General features: G+C 44.8%; 1 protein-coding gene across 1 annotated transcript in view; it reads right to left on the bottom strand.

Moving 5' to 3' along the window:
* The window catches only part of LOC138759307 (fructose-1,6-bisphosphatase isozyme 2-like), a 79,780-nt gene that overhangs the window by 20,348 nt on the left and 35,570 nt on the right, over positions 1 to 23,862 (bottom strand). Inside the window, exons 4-5 of the mRNA XM_069929518.1 lie at positions 9,968 to 10,108; positions 7,501 to 7,638 (exon numbers count right to left, since the gene is read on the bottom strand). Of these exons, the coding sequence (XP_069785619.1) occupies positions 7,501 to 7,638; positions 9,968 to 10,108 (279 nt within the window). The remainder of the gene's footprint in view (positions 1 to 7,500; positions 7,639 to 9,967; positions 10,109 to 23,862) is intronic.

Raw genomic sequence — 23,862 nt, 5'->3', positions numbered from 1 at the left:
TTGCATTGCTTTTACATTCAGGGTTACATGGCATAACTCAGGCCCATACTAGACTGTGATGCAGCTGGTCAGCATATTTTCCACCATACGTTTGTAGAAATTTGCCAGGGTTTCCGATGTCATTCCCAATCTCAAAAACTCCTGAGAAAGTAGACGCCTTCATGATGATCCTCAAATTAGTGATTCCCAAGAACTTAAATTTGCTCACCCTCTCCACCTCACTGGATCGTACACCTCTGGTTTTCCCTTCATGAAGTCAACAATCAGCTCCTCGGTTTTGGTGACATTGAGTGCGAGGTTGTTGTTGGTGCACCATTCAACCAAGTTTTCAATCTCCCTCCTGTTTGCTGATTCTTGCCCCTTTTTACACAACTTACTACCGTGCTATTGTCAGCAAATTTGTAAATGGTTTTATTGTTGGACAGAGCCACAAGTCATAGATGTAAAGTGAGTAGAGCAGGAGGCTAAGTACACAGAAGTAAAACCAAAAATCTGTAGACACCATAGTTGAAATAAAAATAAAAAGCTGGAGAAACTCAGCAGGTCAAACAGTGTCCTTTATATAACAAAGGTAAAAATACATAACTGACATTTCAAGCTTGAGCCCTTCATTAAGTATGGGAAGATGTCGGCAGACGTCCGAACAAAAGAGTAGGGGTGGAGGGGGGTTGTCACAAGGCAGGAGGTGATAGGTGGAGAAGGGAGGGAGGGGACAGCAGAGATTAAGGGGAGAAGGGGGGGATAGGTGAAGGGAGAGAGGAGAACTGGAAAGGGGAAGGGAAGGAGGAAGGGGGAAGAGGAGAGCAGGTAGCAGAGACCAGAAAAGTCGATGTTAATATCATCTGGCTGGAAAGTGCCCAGACAGAAAATCAGGTGTTATTCCTCCAATATGCCGGTGGTCTTGGTGGGATAGTACACAAGGCCATGGACTGACATGCGAGTGTGGGAGTGTGACACAGAACTGAAATAGTTGGCTACTGGGAGGTCTCTGTCACTGGTGCTCAATGAAACAATCTCCCATTCTGCGCCCTGTCTTTCCAGTGCAGAGAAGGCCACAAAGGGAGCACTGGATGCAGTAAATCAGTCCTGCAGATTCACAAGTGAAGTTTTGCTTCACTTGAAAGGCCTGTTTGGTGCCCTGGACTGAGGTGAAGGAGGATGTATGGGGGCATGTTGCACCTGCTGTGCGGGGGGGGGGGGGTGGTGTGATTGGTGGACTTGAGGGAGCCACAGAAGAAGCGGTCCCTACGTAAGGCAGCGAGTGGAGGATAGGGGAAGATGTGTCCTGGTGTGGGATCCTGTTGTAAATGCCGGAAAATTCCAGAGGATCATGTGTTGGATGCAGAGGCTGGTAGGTGGTAGGTGAGGATGAGAGGGCGGGGGATTCTATGCTTGTTACGTCTGGGGTCAGACGGGTCAGGTAGATGAGCGGGAAATGGAGGAGATGCAGGTGAGGGCTGAGGTGATGGTGGTGGAGGGAAAGCCACATTTGTGGAAAAAGGCAGAGATCTGGACTGGAAGACCTCATCTTGGGAACAGATGTGCCGGAAATGGATAAATTAAGAGAAGGTCGGGGGGGGGGGGGTGGGGGAGGGGGAATTCCTTGCAGGAGACTGAGGAAGTGTAGTCCAGGTAGTTGTGGGAGTTAGTGGGTTTGTAATATATGTCCTTGGAAAGCATATCTCCCAAAATGGAGACAGAGAGATCCAGGAAGTGGAGAGTGTTATTTGGAGATGGACCAGGTGAGTTTGAGATTGGGGGTGGAAGTTATCTGTGAAATGGATGAAGTTGACAAGCTCATCGTGGGTGCATGAGGCAGCCCCGATGTAGTCATTGATATTGTCAGAGGAAGAGTTGGGGGGGGGGGGGGAGTTCTTGACAGTGTAGGCTTTCAATATGGATTGCTCCTCAAGGCCCACAAACAGACAGGTGTAACTGGGACTCATGTGGGTACCCATGGTTACTCCTTTGATTTGGAGAAAGTGAGACAAGTTGAAGGAGAAGTTATTTAAGTTGAGGACAAGTTCTGCCAGGTGGAGGAGGGAGGTGGTAGAAGGTAACTGTTCAGGTCTCTGGTCCAGAAAGAAGTGAAGTGCTTTCAGAATCTTCTGTATGGGGATGGAAGTATAAAGGGATTGGACATCCATTATGAAGATGAGGCGGTCCAGTTCAGGGAATCTGGTCATTGAAAAGATGGAGGGCATGTGAGGTGTCATGGATGTAGGTGGGGATGGATTGGACCAGGGGAGAAAAGATAGAGTCAAGGTAAGATGAAACTAGTTCAGTGGGACAGGAGCAGACAGAAACAATGAGTCTACCAAGATGATTGTGTTTGTGTATCTTGGATAGGAGGTAGAAATGAGCAGTGCAGGGCTGAGGGACAATGAGGTTGGTGGCCATGGGAGGGAGGTGACCAGAGGTGGAGACAATAGTTTGATGTGCCGTGGTGGGGTCCTGTGGGAGGGGTAGATAAGAAGAGGTATCTGAGAACTGTCGTCTGGCCTCAGCAAGGTAGAGGTCAGTGTGCCAAACCACAACAGCACCACCCTTACCTGCAGATTTGATGGTAAGGTTAGGATTATTGCGGAGAGTGTGGAAGGCAGAGTGTTTGGAGGAAGTAAGATTAGAATACAAAAGGGGATTGGTGAAGTTGAGGTGGTTGATGTCTCAGTAGTAGTTGGATATAAAAAGGTCCAGGGCCGGCAGCTGGCCAAGATAAGGTGTCCAGGAGGAGGAAGGTGGCAAAGCAGGAGAAGGGGTGGGGGTGGAGAGTCACAGTCATGGAAGTGAGTCCGGAGGTGACAGAAGAAGTTTGGCATCGTGGTGTGTGCAGAACTCATTAAGGTGTGGGCAGAGTACGATGAGGGTGAGGCCTCTGCTGAGGACCAAGCATTCTATCTCAGACAGGAGAAGGTCAAAGGGGATAGTGAAGACCAAGCAGGGGTCAGAGTGGGAATCAATGTTGAGGAGGTTGTTGGGAGGATTAGGAAGGTTGGGGAGATCAGAGGGTGGCGATAGGAAGTGGAGGTTTGGCAAGGGAGGGAGGAGGTTTGGAAGGTCAGGGGGTGCAGGTTAAGGGGAAAGGACTGTAGGGGGTAACTAGAGAGAGGGGGAGATGAGGTCTGATGGTGAGGGGGTATGTGGAGATGAGGAGGTAAGAGAGGGTGAGGGGGGTGGGTGGAGTAGGGAGAGATGCAGTGAGATAGGGAAGGGTAAGTATTAGTAAGGGGGATGAGTGCGTAGGATCCAGCAGTGCGATCAGGACTATAGTAGGAGACTATGTCTGGAGCCATGTGTTTGGAGTCAGCATGGGAAGCTCTGGCCCAATGGTGGCTAGGGCTCTGGTGGGAGTCGGAGGCATCAAGGTTGGGACTTCCTGCAGGTAGGTGGATGGGGTCAGCGCTGGAGTCAATGGACAAAGCATCAGGAGCTCTGGTGAGTAGGTGATTGGGATCCTGGTTGGAGTAAGCAGCCGTGGTGTCGGAAGCTCAGTTGGGTCAGTGGCCAGGGGCAGTGTTTGGGTCAGCGGTTGTGGCGTCAGGAACTCCAGTGAGTCAGAGGCTGGTGGTGCTCTAGTATTGATGGAGATTTGTGGAGAAAATCTTCTTACCAGTCCTCACTGATTATGGTCTGGAGGTAAGAAAATCCATGATCCAATTACTCCAGGTCTTGCTGATCAATTTTGAGGGGATGATGGTGTTAAATGCCGAACTGTAATCAATAAAGAACATTCTGATATATGCATCTTTGCTGTCCTGGTGTCCCAGGGGTTTGTGTAGAGTTAGTGAGAAGGCATCTACTGTAGAACTTTTGCTCCTGTAGGCGAATTGGAAAAGATCCATGTTGCCGCCCAGTCAGGAGCTAATGTGCTTTAACGGTCACTCAACAGTCTTCCATTCACCACACACCAGGAGCAATTTACAGTGGCAGCCTGTACGTCTTTGAGATGTGGGAGGAAAGTGGAGCACCAGGAGGAAAGTTATGTCATCACGGGGAGAACATGCAAATTCCACACAGACAGCACCAGAGATCAGGATTGAAGCCAGGCCTCTGGTGCTGTGAGGTAGTAGTTCCACCAGCTGCGGCACTGTCTGCCTCTTCACTGAAAAAAAATCATTACTTCTTTTTAACAATCCCTCTCCTATTTTGATTCTTGTTTTTTCATTACTTATGGACAATTATAATTAAATGTATCATTACATCTGGTACCTGCGGGAATTTGTGCATATAATTTTGGTTAGTGAATGTCAACAGCATCACCATGTCTGAGCCTGTTTGACAACAAATGGGGTGTTCGTGGCAGGTTAGAGCATTTGCATTGAAATAATAACCAATTGCCAATTGAATGTATAGTAATGAGTTCGTGACAAATGAGATGTGCTCCACACCAGGGTCATGCGCAGCGCGGAATGCCACACTGACCACCGGCTTGTTGGCTGCAAGCTCAACCTTCACTTCAAGCCAAAGCCCAGGAACAGTAAAGCCCCCAGAAAGAGGTTCAATGTTGGAAACCTGCAGTCAGACGAAGTGAGAGGAAACTTCCAGGCAAACCTCAAAGCAAAGCTCGACGATGCAATCTGCCTCACGGACCCGTCCCCTGAAACCCTCTGGGATCAGCTGAAGACTACCATACTGCAATCCACTGAAGAGGTACTGGGCTTCTCCTCCAGGAAAAACAAGGACTGGTTCGACGAAAACAGCCAGGAAATCCAGGAGCTGCTAGCAAAGAAGCGAGCTAACCACCAGGCTCACCTTACAAAGCCGTCCTGTCCAGAGAAGAAACAAGCCTTCCGTCGCGCATGCAGCCATCTTCAGCGCAAACTCCAGGAGATCCAAAATGAGTGGTGGACTAGCCTCGCCAAGCGAACCCAGCTCAGCGCGGACATTGGTGACTTCAGGGGTTTCTACGAGGCTCTAAAGGCTGTGTACGGCCCCTCACCCCAAGTCCAAAGCCCGCTGCGCAGCTCAGACGGCAAAGTCCTCCTCAGCGACAAGATCTCCATCCTCAACCGATGGTCAGAACACTTCCAATCTCTTTTCAGTGCCAACCGCTCAGTCCAAGATTCCGCCCTGCTCCAGCTCCCTCAACAGCCCCTAAGGCTAGAGCTGGATGAGGTCCTCACCCAGGATGAGACATATAAGGCAATCGAACAACTGAAAAGTGGCAAAGCAGCAGGTATGGATGGAATCCCCCCCCAGAGGTCTGGAAGGCTGGCGGCAAAACTCTGCATGTCAAACTGCATGAGTTTTTCAAGCTTTGTTGGGACCAAGGAAAACTGCCTCAGGACCTTCGTGATGCCACCATCATCACCCTGTACAAAAACAAAGGCGAGAAATCAGACTGCTCAAACTACAGGGGAATCACGCTGCTCTCCATTGCAGGCAAAATCTTCGCTAGGATTCTCCTAAATAGAATAATACCTAGTGTCGCCGAGAATATTCTCCCAGAATCACAGTGCGGCTTTCGCGCAAACAGAGGAACTACTGACATGGTCTTTGCCGTCAGACAGCTCCAAGAAAAGTGCAGAGAACAAAACAAAGGACTCTATATCACCTTTGTTGACCTCACCAAAGCCTTCGACACCGTGAGGAGGAAAGGGCTTTGGCAAATACTAGAGCGCATCGGATGCCCCCCAAAGTTCCTCAACATGGTTATCCAACTGCACGAAAACCAACAAGGTCGGGTCAGATACAGCAATGAGCTCTCTGAACCCTTCTCCATTAACAATGGCGTGAAGCAAGGCTGTGTTCTCGCACCAACCCTCTTTTCAATCTTCCTCAGCATGATGCTGAACCAAGCCATGAAAGACCTCAACAATGAAGACGCTGTTTACATCCGGTACCGCACGGATGGCAATCTCTTCAATCTGAGGCGCCTGCAAGCTCACACCAAGACACAAGAGAAACCTGTCCGTGAACTACTCTTTGCAGACGATGCCGCTTTAGTTGCCCATTCAGAGCCAGCTCTTCAGCGCTTGACGTCCTGTTTTGCGGAAACTGCCAAAATGTTTGGCCTGGAAGTCAGCCTGAAGAAAACTGAGGTCCTCCATCAGCCAGCTCCCCACCATGACTACCAGCCCCCCACATCTCCGTCGGGCACACAAAACTCAAAACGGTCAACCAGTTTACCTATCTCGGCTGCACCATTTCATCAGATGCAAGGATCGACAATGAGATAGACAACAGACTCGCCAAGGGAAATAGTGCCTTTGGAAGACTACACAAAAGAGTCTGGAAAAACAACCAACTGAAAAACCTCACAAAGATAAGCGTATACAGAGCCGTTGTCATACTCACACTCCTGTTCGGCTCCGAATCATGGGTCCTCTACCGGCATCACCTACAGCTCCTAGAACGCTTCCACCAGCGTTGTCTCCGCTCCATCCTCAACATTCATTGGAGCGCTTTCATCCCTAAAGTTGAAGAACTCAAGATGGCAGAGGTCGACAGCATCGAGTCCACGCTGCTGAAGATCCAGCTGCGCTGGGTGGGTCACGTCTCCAGAATGGAGGACCATCGCCTTCCCAAGATTGTGTTATATGGCGAGCTCTCCACTGGCCACCGTGACAGAGGTGCACCAAAGAAAAGGTACAAGGACTTCCTAAAGAAATCTCTTGGTGCCTGCCACATTGACCACCGCCAGTGGGCTGATATCGCCTCAAACCGAGCATCTTGGCGCCTCACAGTTTGGCAGGCAGCAACCTCCTTTGAAGAAGACCGCAAAGCCCACCTCACTGACAAAAGGTAAAGGAGGAAAAACCCAACACCCAACCCCAACCAACCAATTTTCCCCTGCAACCGCTGCAACCGTGTCAGCCTGTCCCGCATCAGACTTGTCAGCCACAAACGAGCCTGCAGCTGACGTGGACATTTACCCCCTCCATAAATCTTCGTCCGCGAAGCCAAGCCAAAGAAGAAGAATGAGTTCGATATTGGCAGGGCGCAGTGCTGCTGGAGCTCAGCAGAGTTAACTCTGGCACCTCATGGGGCACCTCATGGTATGACTCCAGTACCTCCTTTGTCACTGATTTTCGTGAGCTCTGGCACCTAAAAAATTACCACTGCACCCCTGGATATTGGCTTGGGATTTGATTGAAAACCCCCAAGCCTGTTGAGAATGAAGTTTGCCACCACAGAGGTAATTTTTTTTTTTGCAGAATAGCAGTACATATCCTGGAAGGAGCAATGTGGCATTTGTACCCATATGCTAATACATTCTCTTGCTGTGCCAGGCTAGGCATTGAGCAGTAATGACAGCTTTCCCCCTTCCTTTGGACCTGACTGGCTTTGTTTGCTTACAAATAAAATATGTTCAGCTCCTAATTCCACTATTAGCTCCCATTTCAATCTTGTAAAAAAAATTTAAAAAAACCAAAAAAGCAAAAAAAATTGAAAGGCATTCTTTACCTTTTTTTTCATCTAATGGAGGTTATGCAAATTTATAGCATTTGAATTTCAAATAGATGAGTGGAGTTTCTTTTATTGGATTAATGCCCATACCTCAGGAAATTTTTTCTTCTGGATATATTCTGTGAGTGCAGGATCAAAATATTTGGCATAACCCTCATTCAGGCTGTATATAGTTCCTTTCTTCTTTATTTTTACATTCTGTTCCACGAGAATAAATTCACCTAAAGACTGAAAAAAGGAGAATTATTTGGGAGGGTCAAAAACAGTGCAAAATTTAGTTTGTTAGAATTATAGACCAGGAGATGAACACTTATTGCTGCAGTGTTTACTACAATTGAAGGTATTGTATTCAAACAGCTGTAATTAATCTGGAACAGACTGGAGAGAAAATTGTCTATGTTCTTAGCATTTAAATACTTATGGGTATTAGGCAGCAGTTGTTCTTAGTTCCTATTACTTCTCCTTTGTTTAACACCCAGACTTGTTTTCCTCCTTCCCAGATCCTGCTTCCACTCTACTCTTGATAACAGTAGTATCTCATTGGCGGAGATGTCGCCGCGACTGATCAGTCGTGGCAACTCGGGCGACCAAAACACAGCTTATGTTTTCACCAAGGCGACGCCAGGGCGACGTCTCCATCAGTCACGGCGACTAATGTTGTCCACGACTGGGGAGATGTCTCTGCAGCATTGCTGCGACCTCTCCTCAGTCTCCTTGGTCTCCAGCAGGTTGTGGCAACGTCGTGGAGAGGTTGCGGAGACGTCGCACAGAGGTCCCGGCGATGCCGTGGAGAGGTCTTGGAGACAACTCGCCAATTGCGGACAACATTAGTCACCGTAACTGCTGGAGACATCGCGGAGACCTGCTGGAGACTGGAAAAAGTCTCCAGAAAAATCAAACATGTTCGACTCTCTGGAGACCCGGCTAGTCTCCAAGCGGCGTCGCGGAGACTCGAGTCGCCAGCAGGTCTCCATCTAGTCTCCAGGCCAGTGAGATAGGCCCTTTACCAGCTCTTTTCCCACTCGTCCCCTTACATCTTTAGATTGGCTATGTCCTTCAGCAAAGGGTTCTATACAACACACAATTAAGACTGGAGACAGATGGCAGCCTTGCCTAACTCCAGGCTCGATGGGGAAGCTATCTGTTTCCCACCCGGTGATTTGGACTGCACTACAAATGTCTGTGTCGAGCAGGCTATCCAATTCTGAGTAGGCTCAGCTCCCTTTGTTTCTGTCTTGCCCTGTGAACTCCTTTGAGGATAAAGAACCTCTTGATGTTCTCCTTGGTTGCTCCCACCAGGTCAGTGGGGAGCCAAAGAAGAGTTTTGCGTTTCTCCAAATGGCATACTCCTTCTTTAACTCCTCTATGTTCTCTGGGAACACCAACTTCATATTCAGCTTCCACATTCCCCTGCCCGCCTTCCAGTCCTCCTGTAGGCAACAGGAGGTGGAGGAGATACTGTCGACACTTCCTCCTAAAAGACTTCCTGTCTTGTTTATTGGAACTCTTGGGACTCTGCTTATTACTGAAGGTTGCTCTCAGTTCAGCTCACATCAATTGTTTTAAGTTCAGCTTGCTTGTAATAGTGAAGTATACCACTCTGCATTTGGTCATGTTAACCCTTTCTACCACATGCAGAGTGTGCCAAATGCAGAGATAGCTGTGTATGTTTTAGTATTTACTTCTATATTTTTGACCAGATTTTCTTCCAAAGACGTTGCCATTTTATGATGATACCATCCCATACTTTGCATTTTGCCACTGTTTATTTTGAGTTAGCACAACGAATGTCGTTGGACTAACTTTCCAAGCAGTTTAAGAGTAGGGTGGGGACAGGCATGCAACGTTTTTGAGGAAGGAACGTGCCATAAGTAGTTCTGTGATATGAAATGCACATATTTGGACCACCAGAAGAGCTGGCTGCACAGTTGAAATGTCACTTTTTTTTTGCACTAACAGTCACTAGATATTTATCTATCTGACCTTTGATATTCATTACCACTTTTCCTGTTTGGGAATATAGCGTTCATTTAATTTATACTATTGAAGATGGTGTAACTTTTATTCCTGTTTGGCTGTAGCAAGTAAGAACTTCAGTGCACCTGTACATAGTATTTATGTCAATGACAATAAACTTTCATTACATTATCATTAAATAAGGGCTTTGGCTCATTGTGAAAGCATAAGCAGATACACGGAGTTTGGTAAAGGAGGAACAGTGTAAAAAGATGTTGGCACAATATCAGTGCATCTTACAGTGAGGATTTACATGTTAAGCTCATGAGTTCCAAAGTTCAACAATCTTTTTCAGAAGGTTGCTTATGTGAAAATGAACATTGGGTGATAATAACACAAACAGAATTGATCCTGATTTATCTAGCAACCTATATTCATTTCTTTATCCCTCCTTAACCAACCTTTATCCCCAACTCACCCTATTAATTTCTCTATGGAAACCAAAGGCAACTATCATGTAATGTAGCACTTTCATACACTATTATACAAACATAGGCTTTGCATTGGATCAGAAATGGTGCTAATTTCAGCAGTAACTTACTGGGTCTAACATGAAGAAGTTGACACCCTGTCCTGTGGAAAGTGCTACCAGGGTAGCACTGCCGTAAAGTGCATATCCAGCAGCTACCATTTTTCGCCCCGGTTCAAGCGCATCACGCTCAGTAAGGGACTCCACGAAATCCTGCCAATATGGAAGAAATGATCAGTTAGTGTGCAGTTTGTCCTACTTAATGGTCAGATATGATTGTAGCAAAAACACAGAAAAATAAAGGCAAGGTGAAGTGACTAAGTTATTTGTGACTAATAATATTTACTCAAGTATCAGGACTTTTTGTATCACATGTTATGTGAATTTCTGGTGTCAACTAAATTGCCAAACTGTTTTATCAGCAAATAAACTTAGAATTCTAATTTTAATTTCTGGCTTTTGCTTTTCTCTGGTTTTGCATCATTTCCACAAGTAAGCAAAGATGTAGATGTGAGGAGAAGACTCAAAGTTGTTTTTCCCAAGTGCTATGTTTTCTTCCTGAAGAAGTTTCAAAAGTGTCTCATTTTTTCAGTTGAGCCAGTTTTATACTCCAAACATTAACTTTGTAATCTTTATCATGGAGAAAATGATCTATTAAATTTTACAATCCTGATCAAAGAGAGTAACATGAAAATGAAAGGCAAATAAACATCCCCTAAATTAGGAAGTCTTGTGTATTTCCTTCACATGTTTATTGTAATCCTCTATCAGACCCTAGAGGAGTGATGGGATAGGTTGGTGCATAGTGGGAGAAATGTTAGGTAATAACATCTGTAATCAAACCTTGACTTCAGATAATAAAGCCCTCTCCAACTTCTCTCTCTCCACATACCTGATTTTGTTTTGTCTTTTTTATCATCCAAGAGCAGAAATAGGGTACTGTAATCGAAACTATATCAGAGATAACTATGCTGTATGTTAATTAATAATATGATTTTCATTCACCTATCTGAAATATGTCTAAGATTTAATGCATAACCTCTGATCTTTATTTTTATTTAATATCTGCAGTGTTTCACAGTCTATTTGCAGGTCATATGCCATCTTTTTGTTAAGACGAGCTATCTAAAATTTTGCATCCTTTCGGAAAACAAATTATTTAACTTGGAGCCACATCTGAGCAACATCTTCGAGCAGTCACAACCTGGAAAGCAACATATTCCTTCCAACCAATCTTCTGATAATATAATTCGAGTTAGAGAATCATAGCGACATGAGATAAAACAACATGGAAACAATCCCTTCAGCCCGACTCATCCATGCCGACCAAGCCAGCTTGCAGGCATCAGCAACAATCATTCAGCTGCAGAGAGTTTTGCAAGAGTTACTTAAATCAAAATCTTCTCCCTGGATCATTTTCTCCTCTACTTCAAGAATGTGTCTGTTTCCTGCAAAATGGTTCTTCCAATGGCAGGAATGCTGTTAGACACCAAAAGATACAATCCATTAGAATGTTCAACTAGGCTCCCCTGCTGAATGTTTACATTGATGTAATTCTTCCATCATGACATATCTCCAGTCCTCTTCCTGGAGACCTATAATTTTATCAATGCTGAGACATTCACTGGCCTATTACCAATTTAATCATGTTACTTCTATGTGAGTCTTGTTAATAGACAAACCTGGATCATGGAGATTAAAGGATCTCTTTAAAGGATCCAATTTGCACTGATGTTCACAGAAATGCTCTGCAAAGCAAGGGTTTGCAAACAGCAGGCACCTCCAAAATCTTTCCCTCCCTAAATAGCATGTACTGAGGGCCACAAAAATAAGAACAGGTAGCTCAACACAAATCCAGGATTAACCCAAAGCTTTTTATGCAAGACCAAAAATTGGACTACAAAGTAACATATATGCTCCCATTTTTACATGCAAATTGTACATTAAAATTATTTTTTACAAATGCTTTGTTTTTGCCCAAGTCCTTCTCATCGGATCAACCACTTCCTTTTGCAACTTACCCTGACACTTTTCAATAGACAATAGGTGCTGGAGCAAGCCATTTGACCCATCAAGCCAGCATCACCATTCATTTAGATCATAGCCGATCTTCCACTATCAGTACCCTGTCCCTGCCTTTTCCTCATGACCCTTAATTCCCGTGTCATTTGCATATGCAATGACATCATTGAAAATTGAAACACCATGCTTCTGACTTATGGACAGAAATCCAGTCAAAATTCTGTGACTCATGATTTTTGGTCACTCACAGATCAGGAAGGAGTACATCATGCAAAACCATGCATTGACTAAATGTGCTGACTGTTTTCATACAGGCAGCACTGACCAAGTCATACATGTGACTTAATGTTGTGAGTAGTGGATCTGATCAGGCTTTTCACTTAACAAGTGTCTTTCCTTGCTTCAATTTCTTTGCTTCTCCTCTTTCCTCTCTGCTTTTCCTTTTCAACATGGAAACATTATGTGACTGCCACAAGAGGAGCTCTTCAAGGCTCTGACCGCTTCCCAGCAAGCAGAACACAATGAGGATTTTCATGCATGTAAATGGAGTCTCTTTTCATGCATTGCTTTTTTACGACCTGGGCATTGAACAAATATAGAATATTACAGCACAATACAGGCCTTTCAGCTCACAATATTCTGCTGACCTATATAAACCTACTCAACAATCTAAATATTCCGTACTTCACACCCATAACTATCTATTTTTCTTGCTTCCATGTGCCTATCTAAGACTCTTCTAAATGTCCCTATTGTACCAGCCTCTACCACTATCCCTGGCAAGATATTCCAGGCACCAACTACTTTTTGTGTAAATATACTTACCTCTGATGTCTCCCCTAAAGTTTTCTCTTCTCACTTTATGCAAATGTCATCTGGTATTTGCTACTGTTGCCCCAGGTAAAAGGTGCTGGCTGTTCACCCTTTCCCTGCCTCATAAGACATGAAGATCAGAATGGTCAGCTTTGTATGGAGCCCAAAGAATAAGTCACTCCTCATCTTTCTTCGCTCCAAAGAAAAACTCCCCAGATCTGCTAACCTTGCCTCATAAGACATGTTCTCCAATCCAGGCCCAGGCAATCTCCTCTGCACCCTCTCCAAATCTTCCATATCCTTCCTGTAATGATGCGACCAGAACTGAACCCAAAATTCCAACTGTGGTCTAACCAGAGTTTTAGAGAGCTTCAACATTACCTCGCGGCTTTTGAACTTAATCCTTCAACTAATGAAGGCCAACATAACATAAGCCTTCTTATCTACTTTATCAAACTGTGCAGCAACTTTCAGTGATCTATGGATTTGGACCACAAGGTCCCTCTGTTCCTCCGCACTGTTAAGAATCCTGCCATTAATCATGTGGTCCATCTTCAAGTTTGACCTTCAAAAATTCATCACTTCACACTTATCTGAGTTGACTCCATCTCCATTGCTTTCAAGCAAAGCCAGTGTTTATTGATCTTTGCTAATTGCCTGAGTTGATAGAACAATAGAACAATTACAGCACAGAAACAGAACTTGATCCCTTTACTCTGTGCCAAACCATTTTTTTTCCTAGTCCCATTGACATGCACCCAGCCCAAAGCCCTCCATACCTCTCCCATCCATGTACCTGTCCAAATTTTTCTTAAATGATAAAAGAGAGCCCACATTCACCTCTTCAGCTGGAAGCTCATTCTACACTCCCACCACTCTCAATGCGAAGAAGTTCCCCCTAAACTTTTCCCCTTTCATCCTTAACCCATGTCGTCTGGTTTGTATCTCACCTACCCTCAGTTGAAAAAGCCTATCTATAGTTACTCTGTCTATCCCCTCATAATTTTAAATACCTCTATCAAATCTCCCCTCATTCTTCTACATAGGGAATAAAGTCCTAACCTGTTTAACCTTTCCTTGTAACTCAGTTCCTGAAGTCCAGGCATCATCTTAGTAAAATCTTCTCTGCACTCTTTCTATCTTATTGATATCTTTCCTGTAGTTAGGTGACCACAACTGCACACAAGACTCCAAATTTGGCCCCACCAATGTCGTATACAACTTTAATATAACATCCTAACTCTTGTACTCATTACTTTGATTTATGAAGACTAATATGGCAAAAGCTCTCTTTACAACCCTATCCACTTATGATGCCACTTTCAAGGAATTATGTTTCTGTATTCCCAGATCCCTCTGCTCTGCCGCACTCATCAGTGCCCTACCATTTACCATGTATGTCCTTTCTTGTTTTGTCCTTCCAAAATTCAACACCTCACACTTGTCTGCATTTAACTCCATCTGCCATTTTTCAGTCCATTTTACCAGTTGGTCCAGATCCCTCTGCAAGCTTTAAAAACCTTCGCTGTCCACACAACTTCAATCTTGCAAACTTGCTGATCCAATGTACCATATTATCATCTGGATAATTGCTATAGATGACAAACAACAATGGTCGTGGAACCTATCCCTGAGGCACACCACTAGTCACAGGTCTCCAATCTGAAAGGCAATCTTCCACCACTACTCTCTGGCTTCTCCCATCCAGCCATTGTCCAATCCAGTTCACTACTTCATCAAGAATACCTAGCTTATGAATCTTCCATACGGGAATTTGTTAAAGGCCTTACTAAAGTCCATGAACACAACATCTATAGCCTTTCCTTTGTCAATTTTCCTAGTAACCTCCTCGAAAAAACCCAATAAGATTGGTCAAACACCTACCACACAAAGCCATGTTGATTATCTTTAATCAGTCCCTGACTATTCCAAATAAATGTATATACAATCTCTTAGAACACTTTCCAATAATTTACCTACCACTGGTGTCAGACTCACTAGCCTATCATTTCCAGAGATACTTTTGGAGCCTTTTTTAATCAATGGAACAACTTGAGCTTCTCTCCAATCCTCTGCCACCACACCCGTGGCTAAGGACATTTTAAATATTTCTGCCAGAGCCCCTGCAATTTCTGCATTAGCCTCCTTCAAGGTCCAAGGGACTATCTTGTCAGGCCCTGATGATTGATCCACCTTTATTTGCTTTAAGACAGAAAGCACTTCCTCCTCTTTAATCTGTATAGGTTCCATGACCTCACTGCTTGTTTTCCTTACTTCCCATGACCTTGTGCCAATTTTATGAGTGAATACTGATGAAAAAAAAAATTAAGATCTCCCCCATCTCTTTTGGCTGCATTCAAAGCTGACCATTCTGATCTTCAATAGGACCAATGTTGTCACTTATTATCCTTTTGCTCTTAATATCTCTGTAGAATACCTTAGGATTTACCTTCACATTGTCTGCCAAAGTAACCTCATGTCTTCTTTTAGCCTTCCTGATTTCTTTCTTGAGGTTTTTCTTGCATTTTTTATATGCCTCAAGTACCTCATTTTCTCCATGTTGTCTATACCTGTTATACACCTCTCTCTTCTTCTGAACCAGAGCCTTAATATCCCTTGAAAACCAAGGTTCCCTATGCCTTCTAACTTTGCCTTTGTTCCTGACAGGAGCATACAAACCAAATTCTGTGCTCTCAAAATTTCACTTTTGAAAGTCCTCCACTTAACTCACACATCCTTGCCTGAAAACAATTTATCCCAATCCACACATACTAGATCCTTTCTCATTTCCTCAAAATTGGCCTTTCTCCAAATTAGAATCTCAACCCAAGGCCCAGACCTATCCTTCTCCTTAATTAACTTGAAAATACTGGCATTATAACCCCAAATGTTCCCCTACATATATTTCTGTCAACTGTCCCATCTCGTTCCCTAATAGGAGATCCAGCATTGCACTCTCTCTCTAGTTGGTACCTCTATATATTGATTTAGAAAACTTTCCTGAACACATTCGACAAACTCCAAGCCACGCAGCCATTTTACAGTATGAGAGTCCCAGTGAATTTGTGGAAAGTTAAAATCTCCTACTATCTTATCTTTGTTTCCTGCAGCTGTCTGCTATCTCTATACAGACTTGCTTCTCCAATTCTCGCTGAGTATTGGATGGTCTATAATACAACCCCATGAGTGTGGTCATACCTTTTCTGTTCCCTGAGCTCTACCCATAGACCTTAGTAGACAAGCCCTTTGGACAGACCTGCCTGAGCACAGCTGTGATATTTTCTCTAATAAGCAATGCCACTCCTCCCCCTTTCATCCCCCCATTCTATCTTTGAAGGTCCTCCATTTACCTTGCACATCCTTGACCGAAAACAACATCCCAATTCACACACTCATTTCATCAAAATTGGGCTTTCTCTAATTTAGCCACCTTCTTGAACCACTATATTCTTTCTATGATGGTGCTTTCAGTAAGGTATTGGGTAGGAAGTTGCAGGATTTAGACGGGTAATAAAGAAGTACCAGCAATTTATTTCTAAGTCAGGGTGTTATGCAACTTGGAGACTGGAAGGGAGACTTGCAAGTTGCCATGCTTCCATTTTCCCCATGTCATTGTTCTTCCAGGTCTTGGAGATTCTCGTGCAGGAGTTCCTGTCAGAATAATCTAGGAGAGTATATGCAGTATTTTCTGAATATCCTAAACCCTGCAGTCAGTGTGCACATATGGTGGGGGAAATGAAAATGTAAGTGATTGGTGTGTTGACAGCCAAGTGAGCTGTTTTGTGGCATGGAGAGTGGAGTTTCAGTCATCAAAGCAGAAGGAGAATGTTCCATTGTCCTCCTGACTGGTGCCTTGCAGAAAGTGCTTGGCTTGGCAGGAGACACCCAGTTTGCATTTAGGAGAAAACATCACTGGATGAACATGCTGAGCTGTTGAGGCTGCTTGCCATGTACATCACAGCATCACCTGCTGCACTTTTGTCCAAGCAAGTATTTTATTAACACATTCCCTATTTCTTCATGAAGGGAAAACTGATGTAAACGAGAAAATCTGCAGATGTTGGTGTCCAGTGCAGAATATAAAAGTGCTGAATGTCTCACAGCATCCATAGAAAATAAAAGGCACTCAATGATACATGCACTCCTGAGGAAGGGCTCAGGCCCAAACCGTTGACTCCTTTTCATTTCCTATGGATGTTACGTGACCTGGTGAGTTTCTCAAGCCTTTTTGTGTACTGGAGGGAAAGCTGCTCAGATGGAATATAGATCATTATGAAAATACATAATATAAAAGAGTAAGGAAATGAATAAGATTTAAAAAAACTACTGTGGCATTGTTCAGAAGAAGACAATCTTATAGATAATAGATTACAGACAAAGAGTTAGTTCTATTTTTATTCATTGCATTTGGTTTCCAGAAAAAAAGTGGCTCATTCTCTGCATTCCATGGAGAAGACCTCAGGCTCGAAATGTCAGCAATATATCTTTGCTTTTTAAGAATGCTGGAAAGACCACCTGAGTTCCTCCAGCATTCCAGTGTGTTTTTAGTTCCAGAAAAGAAAGACTTACTTTTGGGGTTCAAAAACAATACTTCATTTATTTCTCTGTAAGCAGCTGGTACTTCTGAAACTGATGAAAAATATGCAAACTTCCTTACATCCACTCTTATTCTTCATTGGCTTGGCTTCGCGGATGAATATTTATAGAGGGGAATGTCCACGTCTACTGCAGGCTCGTTGGTGACTGACAAGTCCGATGCGGGACATGCAGGCAAGGTTGCAGCAGTTGCAAGGGAAAATTGGTTGGTTGGGGTTGGGTGTTGGGTTTTTCCTCCTTTGTCTTTTGTCAGTAAGGTGGGCTCTGCAGTCTTCTTCAAAGGAGGTTGCAGCCCACCAAACTGTGAGGCACCAAGATGCACGGTTGGAGGCAATATCAGCCCACTGGCGGTGGTCAATGTGGCAGGCACCAAGAGATTTCTTTAAGCAATCCTTGTACCTCTTCTTTGGTGCACCTCTCTCTCGGTGGCCAGTGGAGAGCTCGCCATAGAACACGATCTTGGGAAGGCGATGGTCCTCCATTCTGGAGACGTGACCCACCCAGCGCAGCTGGATCTTCAGCAGCGTGGATTCAATGCTTGCGGATTCTGCCAGCTCGAGTACTTCGATGTTGGTGATGAAGTCATTCCAATGAATGTTGAGGATGGAGCGGAGACAGCACTGATGGAAGCGTTCTAGGAGCCGTAGGTGATGCCAGTAGAGGACCCATGATTCAGAGCCGAACAGGAGCGTGGGTATGACAACGGCTCTGTACACGCTGATCTTTGTGTGTTTCTTCAGGTGATTGTTTTTCCAGTCTCTTTTGTGTAGTCTTCCAAAGGCGCTATTTGCCCTGACGAGTCTGATGTCTATCTCTTTGTCAATCCTTGCATCCGATGAAATGTTGCAGCCGAAGTAGGTAAACTAGTTGACTGTTTTGAGTTCTGTGTGCCCGACGGAGATGTCGGGGGGCTGGTAGTCATGGTGGGGAGCTGGCTGATGGAGGACCTCAGTTTTCTTCAGGCTGACTTCCAGGCCAAACATTTTGGCAGTTTCCGCAAAACAGGACATCATGCGCTGGAGAGCTGGCTCTGAATGGGCAACTAAAGCGGCATCGTCTGCAAAGAGTAGTTCACGGACAAGTTGCTCTTGTGCCTTGGTGTGAGCTTGCAGGCGCCTCAGATTGAAGAGACTGTCATCCGTGCGGTACCGGATGTAAACAGCGTCTTCATTTTTGAGGTCTTTCATAGCTTGTTTCAGCACCATGCTGAAGAAGATAGTAAAGAGGGTTGGTGCGAGGACGCAGCCTTGCTTCACGCCGTTGTCAATGGAGAAGGGTTCGGAGAGCTCATTTCTGTACCTGACCCGACCTTGTTGGTTTTCGTTCAGTTGGATAACCATGTTGAGGAACTTTGGGAGGCATCCGAGGCGCACTAGTATTTGCCAAAGCCCTTTCCTGCTCACAGTGTCAAAGGCTTTGGTGAGGTCAACAAAGGTGATGTAGAGTCCTTTGTTTTGTTCTCTGCACTTTTCTTGGAGCTGTCTGAGGCCAAAGACCATGTCAGTAGTTCCTCTGTTTGCGTGAAAGCTGCACTGTGATTCTGGGAGGACATTTTCGGCGACACTAGGCATTAGTCTAATAAGGAGAATCCTAGCGAACATTTTGCCTGCAATTGAAAACAGCGTGCTTCCCCTGTAATTTGAGCAGTCTGATTTCTCGCCTTTTTTTTTGTACAGGGTGATGATGATGGCATCACGAAGGTCCTGAGGCAGCTTTCCTTGGTCCCAGCAGAGCATGAAAAACTCATGCAGTTTGGTATGCAGAGCTTTGCCGCCAGCCTTCCAGACCTCTGGGGGGATTCCATCCATACCTGCTGCTTTGCCACTTTTCAGTTGTTCAATTACCTTATATGTTTCTTCCCGGGTAAGGACCTCATCCAGCTCTAGACTGAAGGGTTATTGAGGGAGCTGGAGCATGGCGGATTCTTGGACTGAGCTGTTGGCACTGAAAAGGGATTGGAAGTGTTCTGACTGACCATCGATTGAGGATGGAGATCTTGTCGCTGAGCAGGACTTCGCCGTCTGAGCCGCGAAGAGGGCTTTGAACTTGGGGTGAGGGGCCGTACACCGCATTTAGTGTCTCATAAAAACCCCTGAAGTCGCCAATGTCGGCGCTAAGCTGGGTTCATTTAGTGAGGCTAGTCCACCACTCATTTTGGATCTCCCGGAGTTTGCGCTGAAGATGGCTGCATGCGAGACGGAAGGCTCGTTTTTTCTTTGGCCAGGAAGGCTTTGCAAGGTGAGCCTGGTGGGCAGATCGCTTCTTCGCCAGCAGCTCCTGGATTTCCTGGTTGTTTTCGTCAAACCTGTCCTTGTTTTTCCTGGAGGAGAAGCCCAGTACCTCTTCAGTGGATTGCAGTATGGCCATTTTCAGCTGATCCCAGAGGGTTTCAGGAGACGTGTCCGTGAGGCAGTTTGCATCCTCGAGCTTTGCTTGGAGGTTTGCCTGGAAGTTTCCTCTCACTACATCTGACTGCAAGTTTCCAACATTGAACCACTTTCTGGGGGCTCCACTGTTCTTGAACTTTGGCTTGAAGTGAAGGGTGAGCTTGCAGCGAACAAGCCGGTGGTCAGTGTGGCATTCCACGCTGGGCATGACACTGGTGTGGAGCACATCTCGTTTGTCTCTTCCTCGCACCAGAACGTAGTCCAGGAGGTGCCAGTGTTTGGATCGGGGATGCATCCAGGTAGTCTCTCTGCTGGAAAAAGGTGTTAGTAATGACAAACCGCTGTTCTGTGCAGAGTTCCAACAGGAGGCGCCCGTTGTCATTGCACTTGCCGACACCAAGCTTGCCAAGGATTCCTGGCCAGGTTTCTGAGTCTTTTCCGACGCGAGTGTTGAAGTCGCCAAGGATGACAACCTTGTCGGCTGTAGGGATGAGGTTGCACAGATCAGTGTAGAACTTGTCCTTTTCTGCTGGTTCCGCCTGAAGGGTTGGAGCATAGATACTGATGAGAGTGATGCGTCGCTTGTTTTGAAGGGGGAAATCGCATGGACATGATCCGGTCAGAGTGTACTATCGGGAGGTTTTCGAGTTTGGAGGCAATAGAGTTCTTGACCATGAAGCCAACACCAGATAGGCATCATTCAGCCTGAGGCTTGCCAGACCAGTAGAGTGTGTAGCCCGCGCCGTGTTCTTGGAGGCTGCCTACATATGCAAGGTGGACTTCGTGAGAGTAGCTATGTCGATGTCGAGTCTGAGGAGTTCATCTGAGATGAGGGCAGACCAACGTTCAGGTCGGTGGCTGTCAGCCTTGTCTAGCATGGTTCTGATGTTCCAGCATGCTAGCTTGAGTTTGTGTGCATCTTTTGAGGGAGAGGACGTGGACCTGTCCTCGGGCCTGCGCAAAGGAGCTTTTAGGTGGAGTGCAGTGTGTGCAGTACTGGCCCCACCCTTTACACCCATGGTTCGTGTGCCGTGGCCAAGCAAGCTGGGACGTGGCAGCGAGGTCCTTGGGTCATAGGTTTTATATCGGAGTGACCTTCTCCTATGCAGGTTGCTTAACCGGGCTGAAGAGGCCTGCCTCCCCTTTTAGGTCGAACCATTTCTGGAGATCTACGACAGCTGCCCATAGTTATGGAGTGGTGCGCCCTGGAATCGGCCTGCGTGCGTTTACTTCTGCTGCGGCCGAGTAAAGGGGATGCAGCATTGGTTGAGGATCAGAAAGAAAAGTTCTAGTGGAACATCCACTACTGCCCCAATAATGGGTCTCAACCCAAATACATTGACCAGTTTTACTTATGGAAGTTGCCTCACCAACTGAGTTCCTCCAACAGCTTATTGTTTGCTCAAGATTTCTTACTTTTTCAATCTGCTTATTGATTTATATTGAACATATATACAAGAGGAGTGTTACGTTACATTAATGTATTTACAAGTGTATAAGAAAAAGGACATATTAGTATATAACATATATTAACTTTAAATTTCTTCTCCTCTTGTAAAACCAAAAGAAAAATATTTAATTTTTATTACAAAATCCCCTCTAACTAGTCGATTCTGAGAGTAAAGTAGGAAAACAAAGGGTTTCCTGGTTAAAACCAAATTTACCAAATGGAACGAGGAGAGAATCCAATTATGATTCTTAAACTCCATGAGGAAATGTTGAGTAAACGGTTGCCAAACTCCTTCAAATTTAAAGTTGTATCAAATGGTTGACTCCTAATTTTTTCCAAATTTAAACATGACCTGATAGCAGAGAGCCATTGAAGCAGAGTAGGTTGTTTAGGATCCTTCCATTTAAGTAGTATGGCTTTTCTAGCCAATAATGTTGAAAAGACATTTATTTGCTGTGCAGAAATAGGCATATGCCCAGTCTCCGCTGGTATGATTCCAAAAATAGTTGTTAATAGGTTTGGTTGTAATTCTAATCCTAGAACTTTTGTTAGGGTTTCAAAGACACATTTCCAGAAATTATCTAGTTTTGAACACGAGCAGAAAATGAGTTAAAGTGGCTACCTTAACTTTGCACCAATCACAAGTAGGGTTTACTTTGGGAAAAATACAGGCTTATCTTTAGTCATATGTACCCAATGTACATATGAACTGATTCAAGGAATGACGGGCAGAAATTGATGAAATATTTACTAGTTAAAAAATATGATCCCATTGATCATCTGGAAGCAATTCTTGAAATTTCAATTCCCAAGCACCTTTAATTTTATCGTTGGATATCACGTTAAATCACCAATTATATATTTGCTGAAGAATGCAGCATCCTAGTGCTCACTTCCATTGTTCTGTAAAGCAAGCAGCAATTTAGTGAATTAACACTCATTTTAAGATTCAATAAAGGCCATATGCAAAAAAAATGAAGTCATAGTAGCTTACCAGCCAAAATGGTCTCATTAACAGTTCATTCCTTGCTGTAATTGTCATTCATTTCCTTGAAGTGGGTCACTTAATACTTCAGAAACACAAAAGCTACAGATGCTGGAATCTTGAGCAAGTAAATAGCAAGAAAAGAATTTTGATAAAGGTCTTTACCAGAAATATTGACTGATAATTTCTTCCCATGGATGCTATCTGACCTGCTAAATTTCTCCAGTAATTTTTCTGTACTTTACACTTCTTACCTACTTTGATTAACGCATAGAAGCAAACAGAAACAACAACAATCAAAGCAAAATATAAGTCAAAGGTTAGGAATAATAGAATAAAGGTGACTAGTTAACCCTTGTTCAACTGTCTAATTCCAGCTGTTTGGCTGCACAAGGTAACCTTGTGGTTGCAACAGGACACTTGCTATTTACCTCAGAATCCTCCAAGATCATCTTCTGATCCAGAATCCGCACAGTGGAGCAGGAGGAGACCTGCTCACACTTCTTCTTCCAAAAGGTTCACAGAGGGAACTCTGTCATCCACAGACTTAAGGACGAGAACAGCCCAGTCACATCCTCGCAGATGGGCATTCAGTGGATTTGCAGATCCTTTTATGCCAATGCGTATAACATGAAGGTGACAGACAGAACGACCTTCCAAAACTTCCTATCCTCTAAAAATCAGGTCTTAGACAACAGCAAGCGGGAAAATTTGGACCAGCCAGTTACCCTAAGGGAGCTGACGGACTCCATCCGATCCTTTGAGTTGAGTAAAACTCCTGGAAGCGACGGCTTACTTGCTGAGTTGCACACAGTTCCTTGGGACTGGATGGGCCCTGATAAGCTGGAAGTATATAATGCTATGCTCCTGGCAGGAATCATGTCAGACTCCATGAGAAGAGGCATCATCACCCATATCTTCAAACAGGAGAAGGAGGATATCATGAATCGAAGATACATATAATTGTTAAATATTGATGACAAAATCCTGTCCAAGGACATCGCCAGTCAAGTCAGAAAGGATGAGAGCATAAGAGGAGTGACGTTGCCAGGCAGTGGAGGCACCCATGTAAAAGCCTTGTACGTAAATGACGTTGTTGTTTTCTGTTTGGACACATGATCGGTCCACAGATTGATCAGTATCTGCAGCCAATTTGAGCCTGCATTGGGTGCCAGGGTAAACCAGAACAAGAGAGAGGCAATGCTGTTCTGCAACTAGTCTCACCGGTCCACCATTCCCTTCACAGTCAGATATGATTACCTGAAGGTGCAGGGGATCTGGTTTGAATGGGGCTGAGGTGTCCAACAAAAACTGGTCAGAGCAAATCGTAAAAGTTCACCAGATATTGGGTCTGTGGGCATGATACTCCTTCTCGATAACAAGGAAGAACCTGATCATCAGGTGCAAGGTGCTCTCAGTACTGCTGTATGTGGTGCAGGTGTGCTCCATTCCCCACACCAGAGAAGTTTTCCGATTTATATGGCATTCCAAGATGGAAAGTATCCAAAGGGGTGCCATGTATGTCGGAAATCAATGGGAGCAAGGGTGTACCCAATGAGGCCCTCATCCTGATGACTACCTTCATGTGTGGCTGCATCAGGCTGTGCGTGGAAACAAAGTACAAGGGAACCCTCAGGTATTGCAAAGGATGGGTCTGACCCTATGGCTGTGCAATGTCCCAGTTAACTGGACTTTACCACACCTATCCTTTGTG

This window comes from Narcine bancroftii, chromosome 1, assembly GCF_036971445.1.
Source record: "Narcine bancroftii isolate sNarBan1 chromosome 1, sNarBan1.hap1, whole genome shotgun sequence".
NCBI lineage: Eukaryota > Metazoa > Chordata > Chondrichthyes > Torpediniformes > Narcinidae > Narcine > Narcine bancroftii.
The sequence above is the reverse complement of the archived record's forward strand: the minus strand, read 5'-3'. Positions and strand labels throughout refer to the sequence as shown.